The sequence below is a fragment of the Larimichthys crocea genome, chromosome VII, assembly GCF_000972845.2.
Source record: "Larimichthys crocea isolate SSNF chromosome VII, L_crocea_2.0, whole genome shotgun sequence".
NCBI classification, from domain to species: Eukaryota; Metazoa; Chordata; class Actinopteri; family Sciaenidae; genus Larimichthys; species Larimichthys crocea.
In genome coordinates this window covers 9,524,470-9,544,149 of record NC_040017.1, presented here as the reverse complement: position 1 = coordinate 9,544,149, position 19,680 = coordinate 9,524,470, and the positions used below count along the sequence as shown (strand labels likewise).

At 39.9% G+C, this 19,680-nt stretch overlaps 2 protein-coding genes across 3 annotated transcripts in view; one reads left to right on the top strand and one right to left on the bottom strand.

Annotated features, from left to right (window-relative positions):
* egfem1 (EGF-like and EMI domain containing 1) overlaps window positions 1–19,680 on the bottom strand; it is a 55,066-nt gene that overhangs the window by 19,790 nt on the left and 15,596 nt on the right. For both annotated transcript variants that reach the window (XM_027279987.1, XM_027279989.1), the window contains exons 5-16: window positions 15,178–15,300; window positions 11,236–11,358; window positions 10,010–10,135; window positions 9,351–9,473; window positions 8,385–8,507; window positions 7,853–7,990; window positions 7,645–7,767; window positions 7,128–7,250; window positions 6,760–7,014; window positions 6,485–6,613; window positions 4,000–4,128; window positions 3,589–3,717 (exon numbers count right to left, since the gene is read on the bottom strand). In XM_027279987.1, the coding sequence (XP_027135788.1) occupies window positions 3,589–3,717; window positions 4,000–4,128; window positions 6,485–6,613; window positions 6,760–7,014; window positions 7,128–7,250; window positions 7,645–7,767; window positions 7,853–7,990; window positions 8,385–8,507; window positions 9,351–9,473; window positions 10,010–10,135; window positions 11,236–11,358; window positions 15,178–15,300 (1,644 nt within the window). The remainder of the gene's footprint in view (window positions 1–3,588; window positions 3,718–3,999; window positions 4,129–6,484; window positions 6,614–6,759; window positions 7,015–7,127; window positions 7,251–7,644; window positions 7,768–7,852; window positions 7,991–8,384; window positions 8,508–9,350; window positions 9,474–10,009; window positions 10,136–11,235; window positions 11,359–15,177; window positions 15,301–19,680) is intronic.
* Window positions 510–3,481, top strand: LOC104936098 (EH domain-containing protein 2). The gene is made up of 6 exons (XM_010752074.3): window positions 510–806; window positions 943–1,119; window positions 1,317–1,414; window positions 1,804–2,216; window positions 2,313–2,477; window positions 2,574–3,481. Exons 1-6 carry the CDS (start codon window positions 586–588, stop codon window positions 3,132–3,134), a joined length of 1,635 nt encoding a protein of 544 aa, XP_010750376.3. The 5' UTR covers window positions 510–585; the 3' UTR covers window positions 3,135–3,481.

Genomic DNA, 19,680 nt, shown 5'->3' with positions numbered 1-19,680 from the left:
ACTATCAGATTACATTTTAATATGAGCGAAACGAACACACCCTAGCACCATGTTATCATAACATCAGACTCCTACAAGTTTAAGCCGTCCGACCACTGCCTCCTTTTTCACTTCATACAAAATGATGCATCATTAATCCTCACTACTCCGTAATTATATATCTAATTTGAGAACATGCAAGCACTTTCCTATAAACTTTGTTGTGTTGTTGGTAGCTTTCTGCTAACTTTATCAAATTATCAAAAGCACTGAACAAATCCAGTGTATGTAAGACTTTTAAAACTGAAGCACTGCCACATCTCAGTGTTTAAAACAATCAATCTGCATACATTTTTGCCAAGATTATCCCTACTCGGCAACAAAAACTCCACTCCACCCTGTCCCTTTTCGACATTGGCTTTATGTTAGGTGCAGCTGCAGGCTCTGGTTACACCCTCTCCACCCTCTAAATGTCCCGCTGCAGGATGGAGCAGACAGCTGTGAGAATCTGATGTATTCCTTGTGCACATTCTTCCATCATTCAGTTCAGTCTTAGAAGAGTGAGCAGCTTCCATACTGAGAAATTAAGAGCAGAAATCCATCGCTATGTCGTTCCGGAGGCTTATAAGCAACCCTAAAACACTCGGGGATGTCAATATGGTGACAGAGGAGCTGAGGAATCTTTATTACAAGAGGCTGCTGCCGATAGAGAAATGCTATTCTTTCCATCACTTTCATTCTCCGAGCTATGAGGATGCAGATTTTGACAACAAACCAATGGTCTTGGTGATGGGTCAGTACTCAACAGGAAAGACAACTTTTATCAGGTAAGAATCAAAACTTGCACTATACATGCATCTTTAAAACAGCAGATTTGTGCATGTATTGGTTGCTGAACGTATTGCACTGATGTGTTGTGGGTAATAATGTTGGTAACAGTGGTTTGGACTTGCTTGGATTCAGGTATCTCATAGAACAAGATTTTCCTGGTAGCAGAGTTGGGCCAGAGCCAACAACAGACTGCTTCAGTGCTCTCATGTACGGAGATGTGGAAGGAATCATCCCTGGAAACGCCCTCACAGTGGATCCAAAAAAGCCCTTTCGCAACCTCGACCCTTTTGGAAATGCTTTTTTGAACAGGTGATTGAAATCGACAGACAGAAGTGGAAAGGAAGAAAGAGGAAGGTGGAGGGAGAGTGAAACAAAAGGGAACTAATAGATTATTTTGGAGGTGTTCCTTTTTATTTTCCTATTATTTTCAATGTACTAATTGCATTGACAGAGAGTAAAAGATTGTTTAGAGTGCTTTATGTTGATGTTTTCTCTTTTTTTTGCAGGTTTCAGTGCGTTCAGATGCCAAATAAAGTCCTTGAGAGTATCAGCATTATCGACACGCCAGGCATCTTAACCGCGGCTAAAAGAAAACTGAGTCGAGGTGAGACAGAATATCATTCTGATTTCCTTTTCAATGTCAGGACGAAAAAAAGAGCCTTTGTTTTCAGTTTTTTACTCTTAGACCGCAAGTTGAAAAAGCATTGTTGCTGTCAGGAAGATTAAAATTCCTGGTGAGAGAAGAGTCACAGTAGATGAAATAATATACAAATATTTCATCCCACCATAATTCAATCAGATGAGTTGGGAGGAGATGAGAACTGAGTAACTGAGCAGTCTTTGCTTTGTTTTATGGATGTATTAATCTATGGGTGTAACTGAAAGGGCTTGAAAGAAGCTAGGGCCACTGGGATATGTGTCTTGAGGCACTGAGGCTTGCCCCATTACATACAGAGCTAATGAAAACCCTGTGTTTTCGTTCCTTATCCCCAGGCTATGACTTTCCAGCAGTGCTGCGCTGGTTTGCAGAGCGTGTGGATCGAATCATCCTGCTGTTTGATGCACATAAACTAGAGTTCTCTGATGAGCTCACTCGGGCCTTTGGGGCTCTGTGTGGCTATGAGGACAAGTTGCGTGTGGTTCTGAACAAAGCTGACAGGGTGGACTCGCAACAGCTCATGAGAGTGTACGGTGCCCTCATGTGGTCGCTGGGGAAAGTGTTTCGAACCCCCGAAATCTTGAGGGTTTACATCGGATCTTTCTGGTCAGAGCCCAGGCAGATGTGTGACCACTACCAGCTGATAGAGCTGGAGGAGGAAGATCTGTTGGCTGACATAAGGAACCTGCCGCGCAATGCCGCAATACGCAAGCTGAATGACCTGGTGAAGAGGGCACGTTTAGTAAGGGTGAGAGCTCATATATTAAATTCCAACCACTTAAGGTAAATATTTACAAACCCAGATGCATTTATGGTGATTTTATGTTTCATATGAACCTTCTAGGCTCATGCACACATTATCAGCTATCTGAAACAGGAGATGCCGACAATCTTTTGCAAAGAAAGCAAAAAGCATAATCTGATTTACCAGCTTCCAGTGATTTTCACCAAGATCCAGCAACAGCATCGAGTTCCAGCTGGCGACTTTCCTGACTGCACCAAGATGCAGGTCAAACATTACTTTTTAATTGCTGTTTGAATATTTTAAAATGTATTTACCAAAATGTGTTCTGTGAGCCTTACATGTGTTTGCATATATTTTCAGGAGAAACTTTTAAGTCAAGATTTCTCAAAGTTCAAGACACTGAAACCAAATCTAATGGCTTCCTTGGAGAAACTCCTCACCAATGACATAGCAAACCTGGTGCCTTTACTTCAACAACAAGAACTGAGGAAGAAATCCCTCCCTGGTGTGTTGGATGGTGAGTTTTTGGGAACATTCAAGCCTGAGCATTACAGAAGAGACCCTTTCAAGGAACTCTCCAGGGATGACGAGAGCAGTGAGGCAGATTTCGATGAGTGGGCGGTGGAGAAATTCAAGCCAAAATACGATGAGATTTTCTACAACCTCAGTCCAAATGAGGGCAAACTAAGCGGCACCAAAGTCAGAGAGTGGATGATGACCACCCTTCTGCCCAACTCTGTGCTTGCTCATATCTGGAGGCTGGCTGATGTAGATGGGGATGGCATGTTGGACAATGAGGAGTTTGCTTTGGCAGTCCACCTCATTGAGGGAAAACTGGACGGTCATTGGCTGCCACGAGAGCTGCCGTCTCACCTGGTGCCACCGTCAAAACGGCTAAGTACAGCCAGTGATGAAGAGTAAAGATGATATTGACAGGAAGCGGATGCTCTGTGTGCATTATTTATACAATGTGTACATAATTTCCTATGTATCAAGTGTTTAGTGTCTGTTCATGAATCTGAGAAGGTGTTATCCATTTGTTTATTAACATCCTGACACCAAAACCAAAGATTACGAATGATGGTTTTGAAAAAACTTTTTTATCATATTTTCGGGTGACATTTCATGTCAAATATCGTGGGGAATAAGAAAAATATAGCAGCGGTTATGGCCAATTAGGTGGAATTTTCTTTTAAGTTTTATATTTGTTTTGCTTTATACATTAAGAGTTACCTATATCTCACATAACCATAATGTATTTTCTATCAATGGCATTAAACTTGTAAAGAAGAGCAGCCAGTATTATTTCATTGTTTGTGATAGCATCTACACATTTATGCAGCGGATATTATAATAATATCAGATTGGTACTCACGCAAGTGGCAGAAGCGGCCAAATAGTCCTGGAGAGCACAGGCAGTCTCCATACAAACGATGGCAATGTCCATTGTTGGGACAGTTGCACTTTCTTCTGCAGTACATCCCAAAATGACCCCTTGGACAACCTGTAAATATGAATAATGAGCTTGTGTGAAGTAAGCTCCACTGTAATAAGAGCAAAGACAAACATTCAAACAAGGTTACAGTTAAAATAAAAAATAGGCTACAGTGTCTCAAATTGTAAGACAACAGCTGTGGTAGTGTCAGGACACATTTAGCACACACTGAATGTAGAGCAGCAGTAGTTCCCAACCAGGGAGTCAAAGGAGATATTGCTTTATATTAAGGCATCACCAGAAAAAAAATATTTAGAGCCTGGTTGTCTACAGTAACATGTGTATACAAACCATCCTCGCAGAGCAGGCCCTGTACCCCAGGCGGGCACAAACACTTCCCAGTCACAGGGTCACACGAGCCTCCATTCTGACAACGACACAAGCTGTTACAGGCCTGCCCATAGGTCCCTTGTGGACAAGCTGGAGAGGGAGAGGAGGGGGAGAAAACAGTGAAACATGGGGAAAGTGCATTGACACCTTAATAGTTGCAGCATGACTTAATGAATCAAACTGTGGGGAATTCCTTTGACACTGAAACACAGACTCGAATATGAGAGAGTAGAAAGTAAATATGGTCAAACAAAAGGGTTACGCTCCAGTGTTAAGAAGACAGTCAACAACTCCACCTTCCATCCTGTCTTTCCTCATGGTGTGTGCCCTCCTGACACTCTTAATCTCTCTGGCCTTGTTAGTTATTACAACAAGAACCAGCTGGCTGTTTCATATGTGCTAAAGTGTTACAATCCATCAAGTGAATGTCTGCTTAAATTCCATGTCACGCTTTCTTCGCAGCAGTTTTATGTTTCTCTGTGGGAAGATAAACCAGTTTGGAAGTAATCTATGGCGATAACGGCATTAAAGTTTCTCGTAATGCCAAAATGTTATCAAAGTTTCACAGACTTTTTGCATGCAAAAAATGGATAATAAGTGGTGCTATCGTTTGCATCAGAAATGATGTTATGATGGAATTGATTCTGAGGTCTTCTTAGGACATGTTGGGGCATGTTGAGGCAATGTGCAAAACACACAGAGCTGTTTAAATGGCACAAAACAGAACCAGAATAGTAAAGTTTTAAACAATATAAAGGTCTGCATATGTTTACAAGTTAGTCCTTTTGGAATAGGATTTTGAGATTTGAACTGAGATGTGGATTGTACCAAGGGGCCTGAAGCACAGCATGTACTGTAATGTAATTATTGCAGCAGAGCCTTTCCAGTAAGCCAAAATGCACCACAGCAGCAGCCTGACTCTGTTTGACCTGAATGGAACGGGACCTTAATTAGTATCATTGGTAACACCTGTGTTTACTGTACTATTTCATGTGAAAATGGCTGCTGTGAAAAAAGGTCTATTCTCCTATCTTTGCTTCAGGCAGTAATATTGCTCGTCTTCTCCACCTGAAAATGCTGCCCATGTCCAGATCCATCACCTCCAGGGTGTGCATCTGAATACTGCCACCTCAAGAGCGTGTTTCTAAAAGTGACAGATTGCTTCTAACGGACTTGTCCCACATGGCTCTCCTCTTATGATTACCAGCCTGACTCGGGTTCGCGCCAAAGACAGCCATTAATCATGGAGCTGGATGGGAACAATGGAGCTTTGCTTTCTAACCCAGTAGTGGACATCCTTGGCCTCGGGCTGTGCTCTTGCTGTGGGCCCTGGCCTCGCTCCAGTAGCAGACAGATTGATTCCCCCGGTGCTCTTGTGTTCTGGAGCCCATAAACAACCCAGCGTCCCACGCAGAGGAGCCGACAGGTTTGATACATGGCCCTGGATCGATGCACACTGGGAGCTATCTCATCTTTCTCTAAAACTAGACCACATTGCTATGGGTAGTTCAAATAGACTTAGAGGAGGATGCATCCTGTGGGAAAAACCAGGTTGTGTGTATATGTGTACGTGCTGCACTATTAACATTATTCACTTGTCATGTATATGATTTGGCCATAAATTATTCATTTTGGTCTCCCGTCCATGCATGTCTTGGCCAGAGAGTCGTTTATTTTTTACGTTCTACAAAATGAAATATTCAGGTCCCAAAACTTTCAAAAGAAACTGTTTGACTGAGAAACACAGTAGGCCTAATTCACATTATTATTAAAAGTTAGATGCAAAAATCTATACCACTCTGAAGAACCACTCACATAGTAAATATGAAGCTGATGTTCTGTAGCAATATCTGACTAGTAATAGACCTACATCTAAAGATCACTATAATTTTATGGGTCTTTTTTAAAATAAAAATCCGTATAAAGACCAAAGTTAAATGCAAAAACAACAAGTTAAGTCTTTGACAATGTGATTTTGCCAAGTTACTAGCACAGACTCCAGGAAGTTAGTGGTCCTTGCCAAAACATGCTTCTGTAAAACTACAAATTGTCATTTTTACATTTTGTTTTTTTGTGCAGATGAAACAAATGAGATTAAATGTGTTATAGTGAGTTTTAGCCAGGCAGATTTTACCTGAACAGAGCCAGGGGAGCTATTTTCTCCTGTTGGCAGTATCCATGCTAAGTTAAACTAACCAGTTGCTGACTAAAAGCTTTGTATTTTATTTGTAATATAAATGTATGTTTATATATATAACAGAGTAATATCAGTCTCCTCATCTAACCTCAAGAAGAGGAATACGTGCATTTCCACAAATATCAAACTATTCCTTTAAATAGTCACAGGACAGTTAGTTTAACCCACACAGGAATTTGTGTTGCAAAGAAAAAATGTAACACACAATGCACAGATGTAACTGAAGAATATCCCATTTACTATACTTACTCCCATTGCAGATGATCCCAGTCCATCCAGGTGAACATTCACACCGGTCTCTGTTTTCACTACACACTCCATTCACACAGTCTTCACAGCTCACACTGCAGTCGTCCCCGAACGCGCCATCTAGACACACTGAAAAGAAATTGTTAACCGAAAATGAGTTTTTCTTCTCATAGCTTGCTGGTCTGAAGATTTCATGGGAAAACATTAAAATAATATCCATTTCATTTCTCACCAGGCATACAGCTTAGTGTCATCGCTCATGCTTTTTACTGTACCTATGTTGCTTTCCAGTCTGAGCTCTCCTCGACGCTCCCTCTGGATATCTAATTCTTCTTCTCTGTCACCACCATCACTACCATCATCATCATCATAATCATCAACTGTGGCATAACGGGAGTGCAAGGCTGCTGTGTACTGCAGGAGCTGGGGGGCCTTGCGGAACAGCAGGTCCGGTAATCTGTGGACTTCCAGCTGCTCATCCTCCTCTTCCTCCTCTTCCTCTTCCTCATCCAGGTCTCTGCCATACAGAGCTAAACGCACCCAGTACAAAGTTAAATGATTTTAGATGGCTGAAACGCTCGTCTATAAATCGTAGCTGACATCGTTTCAGTCCAAGAATTGCTATAATAAAAATGTCACTCACAAATGCAGGAGTGCTGGTCCTGATCCAAGCGGAAGCCCTGTCGACAAAAACACTCATATGTTCCAAGAGTGTTGACACAGTAGTGTTCACAACCTGAGGTCTCTGTTAGGCACTCATCAATGTCTCATGGAAGAATAGACAAAAAAGACAGAGTTATGACAATGAAGGCATAAAAACAGCAAAAGTTTGAAAGCAGACATGTTGTGCAGATCAAGCTTAGGTGGCCCTTGTAGTTTTTTTTTTCTAATCAGATAAAGACGTTACTTCTGTTTCACTTTAAAATACTCTTTACTTCTTCTAACCATCTGGCAGATTGTATTAAAGTTGCTCCTTAGTGACTAAAACATTCTGTTTCTTGTTTTCTTCCCTGAAATGACCTTGAATAGCCTAATTTCAGTTCAGCAATCAGTTAGTAGAATGTGCAGTAAGAATTTGCATCCTGTGCCACCGTGCCACAACACAGAAAACACTAAAAATCACCAGACTCAGCAAACTGCTAACAATCCAACACTCTTACCATCGCAGCCACAGCCGTCTGGGTTGAGTCTGTGGCCAGCTCTACAGCTGCACTCGTAGCCTCCCGGGTAGTTTCTACAGAAGTGACTGCAGCAGGACTCCCCGCTGTCACACTCATCACTATCTGAGAAAGGCACGTGGCGATATAGAGTTGGTCTCAACATATGTCCAGAAGAGAAGACAGAATGTACACAGAGAGCAGTTCTTACCCACACATGTCTTCCTGTCCTGGTCCAGCCGGTAGCCGTGGTTGCAGGAGCAGAGCGGGCCGTTGGTGGTGTGTTCACAGTGATGAGAGCAACCTCCGTTGTTCTTCTCACAGCTGTTGACAATCTCCATCTCAATGCCTGGAGGAGAGAGGACCAAAACCACAATTAAAGTGCATAACCAGAGCTGAAACACAAGGACAATGTTATGAGGCCTATTTTGGTTTGTCCCAGTCTTGTAATTACAAGCTACAGATGAAAAAAGGTCCATTCTAAAGCACAGATAGAAACTTAAAGTACATTTCTTTGTGTGTAGCTGCAGTGTGCAAAAGTAGAAATTGCACCTTGTCAACAATATCATGAAATTACATATTTAACTGTGTGCTCCGTCATGCACGGAATTTACAAGATGACAGACAAAAATGCTGAATTTGAAAGAGGGTTATATATTTTTCTCATTTGCACAAAGAAATCTCTTCAACAGTAGCTGAAATTTATAAAAGTCTGATTTGAATTTTTTACAATCTTTCCTTACGGTAGCACTGTTTGCCATCGGCACCAAGTTCAAAGCCTGGGTGACACACACAGCTGAAGGAGCCGAGCATGTTGACACATCCGTGGGAACACTTGGCATGGCCTGAACTGCACTCATCAATGTCTATAGGAGAGAATTAATGGAGCAAACAGATGGGCTTAAGAAACAGAGATATGGTTAATACATGCATACTGTACATAGACACACAGAAAAACAAAAATCACATATTAAAGGATTTATGCGCTTTACAAAGTTGCAAAACATATATCTCTTATAGTCATAGTCATATTGAGATATAGCCAAGGCCCAGAGCTTTTCATATTTGATGTATGTCTTTTTTCTTGTTCTCTTTGATCCAAACTGAGCAACCTAACACTCTTAGCCAAGTCGCAATCCTCTCAGGACCAAAATGTTCTGGGTTATTATGGTTTATACAGCAACAGAAACATGTATGTTTGAAACAAACATACCAAATATGTCATAAACCAACTCGCAACCCCAGTCTGAGTTTTGTCTACGCACACACACCATGCACAAGTGTGACAGATAGTAGTGGGTTTCTGGCCCTTGCTAACACACATGCTGTCACACTGTATTCAATGAGCATTAAAAAACTATGCTCCCATAACGTCTTTAAAATTCCTGGATGTATAAAGGATTTCAAAACAATGTAGCAAACACTTCCTCTAGCAGGAAGGCTCTGTCAGGTCTCAGATTTCTCTGGCTTCTCTTTTGCCTCAATAAGTGAAGCAGGAGAAATGTTCATGAGATGGACTGTAGAATAGTTTCCAACATCAGCCTCTCAAATCAATACTGGTCTGTTGTTGTACAGATTTACTTTCAAAAGGAGGTTTAGTACAGCTGCAACTTATGGAAAGACCATGAATGTCATTCTCTTGATCTGTTTGATATATCCACCCTCTGTTTTATGGTGTGGATGTACAGTGTTTGTGTGTGATTCCTCACCTTCACAGTTCCTGCCATCTCCAGCCAATGTGAAACCAGGTCTGCAGCTGCAGTGAACCCGGCTGCCTTCTGAAAGACACAGCTGGGCGCAGCCTCCATTCCTCTCCTCACAGGGGTCTCTCACTGACGCACACAAACACACAACATACAAAAATGAAGACAGGTCAGCACAGCAGGTGATTCTCTGACCTTGCTGGTTAGTTCATGAGCACAGATTTAATTCCCTAGTCCAGATTTTCCACATCTAATTTTGACTCCTGCACATGCAGCTTCTATATCTATACTACGTGAGTCTGGTTATGATATCTGAAAGAAAAACTAACAAAAAAACATGTTAAAATCCAGAAGGAGAAATCTAAATTCCTGCTCTTTACTGTACAGTAACTCTTTCCAAAGCTGCTTTCCAAATCCACTTCCTCCCTACAGCTCTGGCTGCTGCTAGTGTATAAGGTAGGAAACCTTATACACAAGCAGTAATAAAGTAGGAAACCTTACACATTAGCAGTCGCCACAAAAATCCTTATTTTTTCTGTGATTTCCTCCAATTTGCAATAATAGAAGCATGTAACTCACATCAGGAAGATAGCCTACTCTGGTGAACTCTTCTAGTCCAGACATATTCTTACATTATTAGAACATCTGCCCGCTAAATGACTTACATTCACAGTGTCTCCCATCTCTCTTCAGCTGGTAGTTCTTTCGACATTCGCATTTGTAGTGATTGTTCCCCATGTCCACACACTTATGCTCACATCCACCATTCAATACAGAGCAAGAGTTCACAGCTTTAAAGGAAAAGAGACACACATGGCAAATAAGCACAGAAATCCACCAGTTCTGGTATCCAGTGACAGAATTAATGGATGTAAAACTCTGACCAGTTCAAATCTGAACTCACACGGGATGACAGATATAATTGAATTTGTTGGCAATCTATAATGGCTTTCACACCTCAAACTCTGCAGCGGTGCAATTATGGAAAACACTCGGGTAAAGGTTGGAAACTGGAAAATGATATTCAAGCCAGGTCCAATGGGTACCCCTGGTTACTTTCTAATGATCTTTCCATCCCATTACTCCTGTGATTTAATGATGTGCCAAATATGAATATCAGCCCTGTGCCTTCTGGGTGCTCTAAACACAGACATGATGACACAGACGGGCTGTAAAACTGAGAGAACGGCTGGTTTTTAACATTGATGGATTCAACAGACACAATTAGCTATCCCTCTGCCTCCATCCATATCCTCTACCACTAAGCAGCGGTCAAAAAATGTGATTATTAAGAATGAAAAATAAGACCAAAAGCAACAGAGGAGTACTGACTTTCAGCAAGTAACAAATTCTCTTATTGTCTACAGTTTTTATGGTGCTAAAATTGGAGAAAGTACTTTAACATCTTATATTTCCGCTTTCAAATAGTGGCAGAATTTTCCCACTAGACACTGAGATTAATCATGGAAGTTCAGCACTCCTATTTTTAAAGTCTTACTGGATTTATGTCAGTACAGAGATGGAGATATTCTTCCAGATGTTCTCACACAGTTGGTTGACCTTGTCCGAATTGGTAGTTGTGATTATAATATATTAATATTCTGTAATTTTTAATTGGTGAGTTTTAGAGGTGCTGATAAATGGTCTATCATACCTGCAGACAGAGACAGGCAAACTGTTTAAAATTACCTACTGCTGGCTCCAGCTACATATTAAACACTCAGATATAAGAGAGGTATCAATCCTGCCTAACTCTTGGCAAGAAAAACTGCAATGTATCAGTGTAATTCCTCTGCTTTGGGAAATAAGGGGAAAATGCAGTGCGTGTGGAGGAATAGAAGGGCTCAAGTTATTACCACAAGTGTCATGAATACTTCTGTTTCGTACTTACCAATACATGTCCGACCATCAGCGTGCATGCGGAAGCCTTCGCTGCACTCACAGTGATAAGAGCCCGGTGTGTTGGCACACGTTTGCTGGCATCCTCCATTGAGTTCATCACACTCGTTGACATCTGAACACACACATAGATACAAATACACAAATATAATTACTCATAAACATGCACAGGAAAATGCTCATTAAGAAACCTACTCATTCATAAAACAGAATAGTGCCACAAACCACAAGACTGCACAATAACAAAAAACACTTTACCAGACATTAAAACATCAGAACTGTTAGGAATGTCAGTCTGCTTCTGACTGTGTCAAAGACTTCATTTACGAGCATGCTAGTCATAAACATGGTACAATTAGGAGCCCATATAAATGGCATCTCTGATTGAGCCATCTCGTGTGTGGAAAAGAGGAGCTTTGCTGAACAATGATGGAGTTAAAACTTTGGTCACTTATTGGAAAATAATGCTTAAATGAATGGAAGCTTAAATTGAGCAGCTTTTCATTAAATACAATTTTTAAATAAAGACATTTATTGCATCCTTTATAAAATCACACATCCAACTTTGAGGCGGTCTAATTAAACATTCCATCTGCGGTGAGCGAAATAAAGGAAAATGAAAAACACATTTTTAGTATTACAGATTTAATGAATTGTAATTGTGTAATTTTGGCCAGATCTCAAATTGCTTCTCTGTTTTACCAGAGAACTACTTTTGAGTATTACGTGTACAGTTTAGCTATCACATTTAAGCTCTACTATCACCATATATATGTATTTTAATAGAGAAGGAAAACACAAAAATCTTATTTTGAAAAGTCTTTATAGATTCTATCGTATAGCAACCAATGTGTCACTAACTGTGTGTCACTAAATCACCACTTGCTTCAGCAGCACAATACCACACTGACGCTTTGCTCTGACACCTCTAGGATCATGCTGTTTGTGCAGTAGCGTCCATGCAATCAATTTATTTCCTGCACAGGAGAGTAATGCATATGTCCACACGTGTGTCCGACTAAGGCTGAAACTCCACAGGGACAGAAGCAAACTCAGAAGACAACATACCTGAACACTCCACACACTCAAGGACAATCAGGCTTTACTACACATCTGGACAACACATCACACATCCTCCTGACCTCCTCCCGGTTGTCATCTCTTACTCAAAAGTGCTTTTTCAGCTCACACTGGTGATGACAGATTAGATGTGTGCGAGGAAGGGAAAATTGCAGTTGCATTTACCTTTTTTAAGGGGATGGAGTTGGTGAGGGGGGTAAACCGTAACAACATGTGGTTCAGTTTACTTGAGCATGCACATCATTTTGGTTCCTCAAAGGTCAAAGCAACTTCCCAAGTAGTGCAAATATTAGAAATCTATTTACAAGTATAGTTTGTATGTGTGCGTGACAGATCTGTGGGAAAAGCCCTCTCTAAAATGATCTCAGGACTATTTTAATTAGCTTGTTTCCAATAAAACTGGATAAAAGATGAGGTGAAGCGGAGAGGGTGTGTCAAAGTGGAAGCTTTTCTCAAGTAAAAGAATCCTTTAGTGTGATCACGTTTAAAGAGTATTTTTGAGACGTCTGTCTGAGTGCTGAAACAGATATTCACTAAACAATCGCTTGTGAAGAAGCACATATTCATGAGCCATCCTATCTATCTGTTCTGGGCTCTTTTGTATCTTAACACATTGGCAGCTATTGTAGAGGATGCCTAGCATGCAAAACAATAGACTCAGGGGGAGGTTTGCCAAGGTTAATACACTTATTGGTCTTCTCATGTGGATTTCAATGGGAGACACACAATGGCTGCTTTTCAGCGATGGGTGAGGTGCTCTGTGTGGCAACAGGGGCGGGAGTGGTGGTGGTGGTGGTGGTGGGATCAGAGGTCGAGGGGCATGAGGTCTGAATAGTATCGCATGACACCGTCTGGCTCTAAGCAGAGCTGCTGAGCTAGCATCTACAACAATGTGGCGGACCAAACATTTGAGAGCGCTGCTTTGGTGGCAGAAAGTAATGAACAGGTGGTCCACAGAAAGTTAATTTACTAAAAACAGAAGAGGACCAGAGGCTCTCAAGATGTGGTACCATATAGATTTATTATGCGTATGCTTTAGTGGTTAGTATGACTAACATGATCAGATTCTGTGATATTTGACTAGATTTTCATCTGAACTAGTGCTGTAAACAGAAGTGCAGCTCTAACTCAATGGCATGCTAATGAATACTGAAGATCTGAAAAAACAACTTCTTCACAGTTTTTTTTTTTTCATTAAAAGCTTAGACGCACACTCTTGACTATTTCCATAAATACGACCACACATACCGTTCACACAGAAGCCTGTTGAAAGAACTTCACAGCTGCTGAAGCTGTCTTCTTCACTGGTTAACTCTCAGACTTTAAATTATTACCAAGTGACAATATCCTGTCTTAAAGGATAAAGGTCAGGGGCACTTGTTCACACCTGTAGCTCTAAAGAGCAAATGGGCCTCAGTACCCAACACCAACTCAGCATACGTCTGTCAGATGAGACGGCCAAACTGAGAAAGCATGTTGGCTGAGAGAAAAGAGTTATTAGAAAGCAGTGCTCCCTGCCTGGTTGGTTCAGCTCTTTACAGCCTGAAGTCTAGACGGTTAAGTAGGTCTTCAAATGGCCAAAATAGGCAAGGGAATTTTAATCCCATGACCTAGAGTCACTAGCCACAAGGACCGTTGAAAAAGAGGACTGTGACATATTATCCAAGCATGCATTCATTTTATGCATCTAGAATATATGACAACTAATACACTTATGGCAGTAACCAACTAAAATACAAACAAGAACATGAAAACATGAATTAAAAGTACAATGTAAGGTAACACTAGTGGCATTTTAAAGCAATGTTTGTGTTGTGTGAGTCTCCATATTGTTAAAAACCATTGATGGGTTAAAAGTTAAAAAGCAGCAATCTGCCAATAATAGTAATAAGACCTCAAGCCAATGCATGTTTCAGAATACATAGAAAAATCTTGCTTATGAAAGGAAAATTTTCAACAAAACATTTATCATGTTTTTTAAGCCTTAAAGGTATAAAAAAAATTATGTTGGCGAGAAACACTGAATGTAAGCAAAACCATGTTCTTGGATACCTTTAACCTTGCTATAATACACACTGCACACGTTGCATTCTTCTCCATTACACAAAGGCAAAAAGACAAAAAGACTGAGAGTAAATTGAGGTAAAGAGAATAATGTCTGTAATTTATCTATGTGAAAATAGCTAAAGGCGTACATAATGAAACAACAAACTGATTATGATGTGAAGTTAACAGTATCTTGGTATTTCAGCACAGTGGAGAGAACATAAAAATGACTAAATCTTTTTTTGGAGCCTGTGACTGTAGAAAAGTTAATGATTTCAGTCAGTGGGTGGATTATAATTATAAACATTTGTAAAAATCTAATTAAGGCAAAGGCTTATTTTGGTTTACTGCAAGTATAAATTGTTGTTTTCAAATACAAAATAAATCAATAAAAGTAAAATATCTAAAATTTACTTCAAATTTTCTTCCATTACACAGATTGTGTTGACTTACCATATGAGAGGTTATTTTTAAGTGGGGTTGCAGAAGTGGAGACAGCTGTTTGTCTTTCTATGCATGGGCATGTTTTCTGCTTTAAATTGCATTAGGAATTCAAAAATAGCATAGGATATATGGTGGATGAAATGAATAACATGAGCCTTTTCTCAACACTGAACTACAATACGAAATCATGAATCCTACACTAGCCACACATGTATTGTATGTGTGACACCAGGTAAATTCATTATTAATTCTAATATAAACAAACAAACAAACAAAAACTGTTAAAACTGTACAGGAAGCCCCCCCCCGCTGAGCACAGAGTCTGTGTTTGTGCACACCACCAGCATCCAGATGTCCATCTTACCGTGACATGCCTTGCCATCTGGCCCCAGTCTACTGCCCTCAGGACACTTGCAGTAGTAGCTGCCAATAGTGTTGCAACAGTACCCCTCACAGCCGCCTTCATCCACTTCACATTCATTAACATCTGAAAGAAAAGGATTAAAAGACCAGTTTTACAAACGTAATGCACAGTCCACAAATCACTGCAGCTAAATCAATTGTGTAGACTAAAGAGTTTCTTGCCCTTTTGCCCTTTTTCCCCCTTTTCAGCAGGATGTAAATCAACAAAAAACGTTTACAGAGTTTATTCTCACTTATCACTTTGTCGATCATGAACCTGCTGCCTTTCAAGGCAATCTCTATGACAGACATGCTTTGATGTCAAGTACTTCCCAGAGGTAAAAAACAAACTGTTGTTAGTGAGTCTGTTGCCAATCTTTAAGAAATAGTGCATTCCTGGGAGCAAATAAAAGTGTTGTGGTTCACCAACATAATTCGTAAGACTGGCATTGAGAACTCCTTATTGCAAACCAAAAAACAATCCTGAATCTCCAGAATCTTCTTTCTTATCCATTCATAAAACATCATGCCAGTACTTCCACTCTGCCATTAGTGTGTATCTAAATCCAGTCAGGTATTTCAAAATAGGCCTTGTGTTGACCCACTATGTTTTTATGGTCTTCCCATGTTTCCTATGTTCTTACTTGTCTCTGAGGGTGAAATAGTTTCCAGGTTTGTTCCTTATTTGGCTTTTGTACACCAGCAAAAAACCCTCAGGCTCCTTGTTTTGGTGCTGTATAATGATTCCTATCAACAGCATCACCACCAAAGAATGTCTCTAAACTCATTATACTTTGCGATACATGCAACAGCAACAACAGAAAAGAGCTAATATGATCAATCTGTGACACGTGACACCGGTATGGCTATTTATGTCATATTAGACTAAAGATCATAGTCTAAAGATTTGCCTAATGTCAAAGTTGGTATCTGCAAAAAGTTAGTAGTAGTAGTTTTGGAAAGTAATTATAATTTTTTGATTAAATATTTGCAGTAGTCACATTCAGGTAACACAAGGTGAATAATTGAAACAGAGTCTTCTTGTGTGCTATTTATATGTATAGTTTTACATTATAATTTAAAATTTATATTAGTTACTAAAAAAGCATGCACCCCTGATATTTTTCCAAACTGCTGTGGAAACTGCATGTGAGAGAAACGAGGAATCTCTCATGACTGTCAGGTGGGGCTCATCTTAAAGTAAGGTCCTTGAAATAATTTCCAATAGAAATTATTATTCTCTTGTGTGAAATGCAAAATGTTCCTGGACACAGTATTCAATTTAATGTCCTTTGTACGAACTTTATTCTGATCCCTGCACTTCGTCCATGGGGCAGGAACATAGCCAAACCTTCTTCCGATGACTTGAATTTCCCTCGGGATCAATAAAGTATCTATCTATCTATCTATCTATCTATCTATCTATCTATCTATCTATCTATCTATCTATCTATCTATCTGATACAGTGTTGTATATTTGGTTTACGAGGAAAGGAGGTGGAGACACAGAAATGCATTGCAATTGCATGGACACCCCCTGCCTAAGAGGAAGACTAAAGTAACAGAGGAGGAAGGAAAAGAAGTTATTTAGCATTTTGTCCCCGTCTGTTAAAAGACTTAATGGGACCCCTTACCTGTGCTTTGAGCAGTTTGTTTATCTATGAATGACAGGAAATTTCAGAAGCACAACTTGGAGAAACAAATTGGAAAGAAAGAGAGAGAGAGAGAGAGAGAGAGAGAGAGAGAGAAAGTCTGTAACACAATGTTTGGCAGCTTGATTAAGAGCACATGACAAATCAAGGTCCGCCTATATAATCATGGTACATCACAAAGAGATAGTTACTCCGAGCTGCCTCTGGCTCTTCTTTGATAAACACGGAAGTGCATCTGATAATTACCAAGGTTTTCATTAAGGTTTTTAACATTTGTTTAGACTTAAATATTAGCAGTGTAATGTCCCATCCCCTGGTGTTTAGGTATTTATGTAAAAGTTAATCTAAAGCATATACAGTTAAATGTATCGCCAGTGAGCAAAAGCCAACATAGATGCCCTCCAAGGCCCCTCTGGTATAAAACCTGAAAACAATTTCTGTTTTAGGTTTCAACATGCTAAACGACTAAACTCAGAGCATTGCCAGTAGTCTGTTCAGTTACGTCCACACTGTCTGTATTTTATCAGTTTCTCTAGCCAGGAAGACACCCATGGAGCGTGGACAACTTGGCCAGTACTATAAACAGACAACTGGATATGATAAACAGCCCCCATTGCTCAGATAAAATGGCTCTGCCTCCACGTGTACACGAATAAACAAAAACTACAAGGTTAAAAAGAGTATGTGAGAAGGATAAGGACAAAACTAATGCCTGAAAAGGGCACAAAACCACGGCAGTCCATTAGGGCAAAATTGTTTCCACCTGACCATGTGAGATGCATTATCAATACTCAGATTAGATTCAAATCATTTTAATTGATGAGATGCAAAGCACACAATCCAGACTAGAGATGTTGAATCATTACAACCATATGTATTTCCCATACATCTTCCCTGTGGAGAGATATGAAAGCATTATGTGGAATAAACAACAGAGCAAGAACAGCAGCTGAGGTAAACAAGCTCAGAGAACAGATGTTTCTCACTTGTTGACCTGATCTACAGTTCTTATCTAATAATGTCTACAGCAGGTAATTTGTAAAACAATACTGTGAGTCTCTTTGATGTTTAATGTAATCTGTAGAATTTTGCAGGACCTAAGAAACTAAGGATGGGTCGCCATATTTGTTTTTCAGGCCACACCCACGCTTGGTTTCCAAGGGCAGGCAATGTTATCTGGGTCATCTGGAGAGGCAGACTTTCAGGAATTTCTACAGGGCAGATTGTTACAGATTTAACCATCATCCTGGTTACAGTGTCTTTACCTTAACTCTTATATTTAAAAATAAAAAGTTATTGCCTTGTTAGGATTATATGCAATGCACATTGTTCTTCTCAACTCCTCATTGCCCTGTCCTGGCTTCTTTCACTGCATTGCCCTGACTTGGCCTTTACACACTTTTACTAACATTCCCCTTTACTAGTGGGGGGTCTAAGAATTGTCTAACTCAAAGGGAGGTGGGCATGGGCCTGTAACCTCAGGGCTCTGCCTCCTCACACATCTCCACTTTGATGCTGCAATTCCTGAGAGTCCTAATGAGCTTTCCATATCAGCTCAGGGTCATTTGCCATCACCATCAAGGTGCCGAGCAGAGGGTGAAACTAAATTTCAGGAAACATTCATTCAGGCCTCGTCAAGGCACTTAGGACTGCCATAATTCATCACTATTGCTAAATAAAAGCCTTGTTTGAACTGCAACCTCAAAGAATACTTTTACCCAAATGAAACCTCAAATTAAGACAGAAAACCACATGGTTCATCATACAGATTTCTAAATTTTGCTATTTTTGACTTTGTGGCTTCACAAGAGTAGACGGTCATCAGTCATACTCTGCCTCTCTAGTCTAACCTGGCAGTCATCAAATGAACATAACTCTCAACTAAAAGTGTTTTAACAAGACGGGAATAGCTGACTTATTAGTGCAATGACTCTTGGACCAACCCTTCAAGAAAAGACTAACAACAGAATGTATCATCATTTGACAGACTTAAGGGATTGAGCTATGAAGAGAAAATGAAATATAAGTAGATTAGCTAAACATAAGTCTGCCATACATGCAGCTAAATCAAGATGAAGGTGAAGAATAAAGTGTATTCATAGTATGAAATACATTTATAGCAGGCCAATTACCCCTTTCATCTGGGTCTAGAAATGACAAGAGAATGTAAATTCCTGAAAATGTCACTGAAAAAAACAGGAATACTAGACCTGTCGGATGATCTGCAAAAGAGATTTGGTCTGAAGACAAAGCTGAAAAGAATCCACATGTTATCTTTTTGAGCATATATTCAAAGACATTTTAACACCACCAAAAAAAGATACGTCTTTGCCAAGAAGCGCTAAAGCAAGGTTTTCATATCATTGTTTTAACCCTAATACAACAAAATAAAAAAAACAGAAATGTGTTCTTATTCTTATTAGCACGTGGATCAGGGCCACACAAAGTATAAACACAAGGCAAAATGTAAAGTACATGCACAGTTCCTTTAGGAAAAGTGACTGTAATAACAATATTGGAAAAAATCTTGTTCAACAAATAAGACTTCACTAGATGTACATTTCGGGGCATGTCAGGTCTTTCCGACTATTATCATCAGTAATGGTGTGATTGCCATGACTACACCTGAGCTCCACCCAAGTTCACAAACCCAAATACAAACTTCAAATCATCCCTACATGTTTTCCTACAGTCAATGGTCACTCATAAACTTTTAGTTTAAAAGTCTGTGTCTGAGCTTTGAATTGGAGTTTTGAACTACTAGTACCCATTGTTGTACACAAACTAGATTGCTAGAACAGAAAAGTAATCAT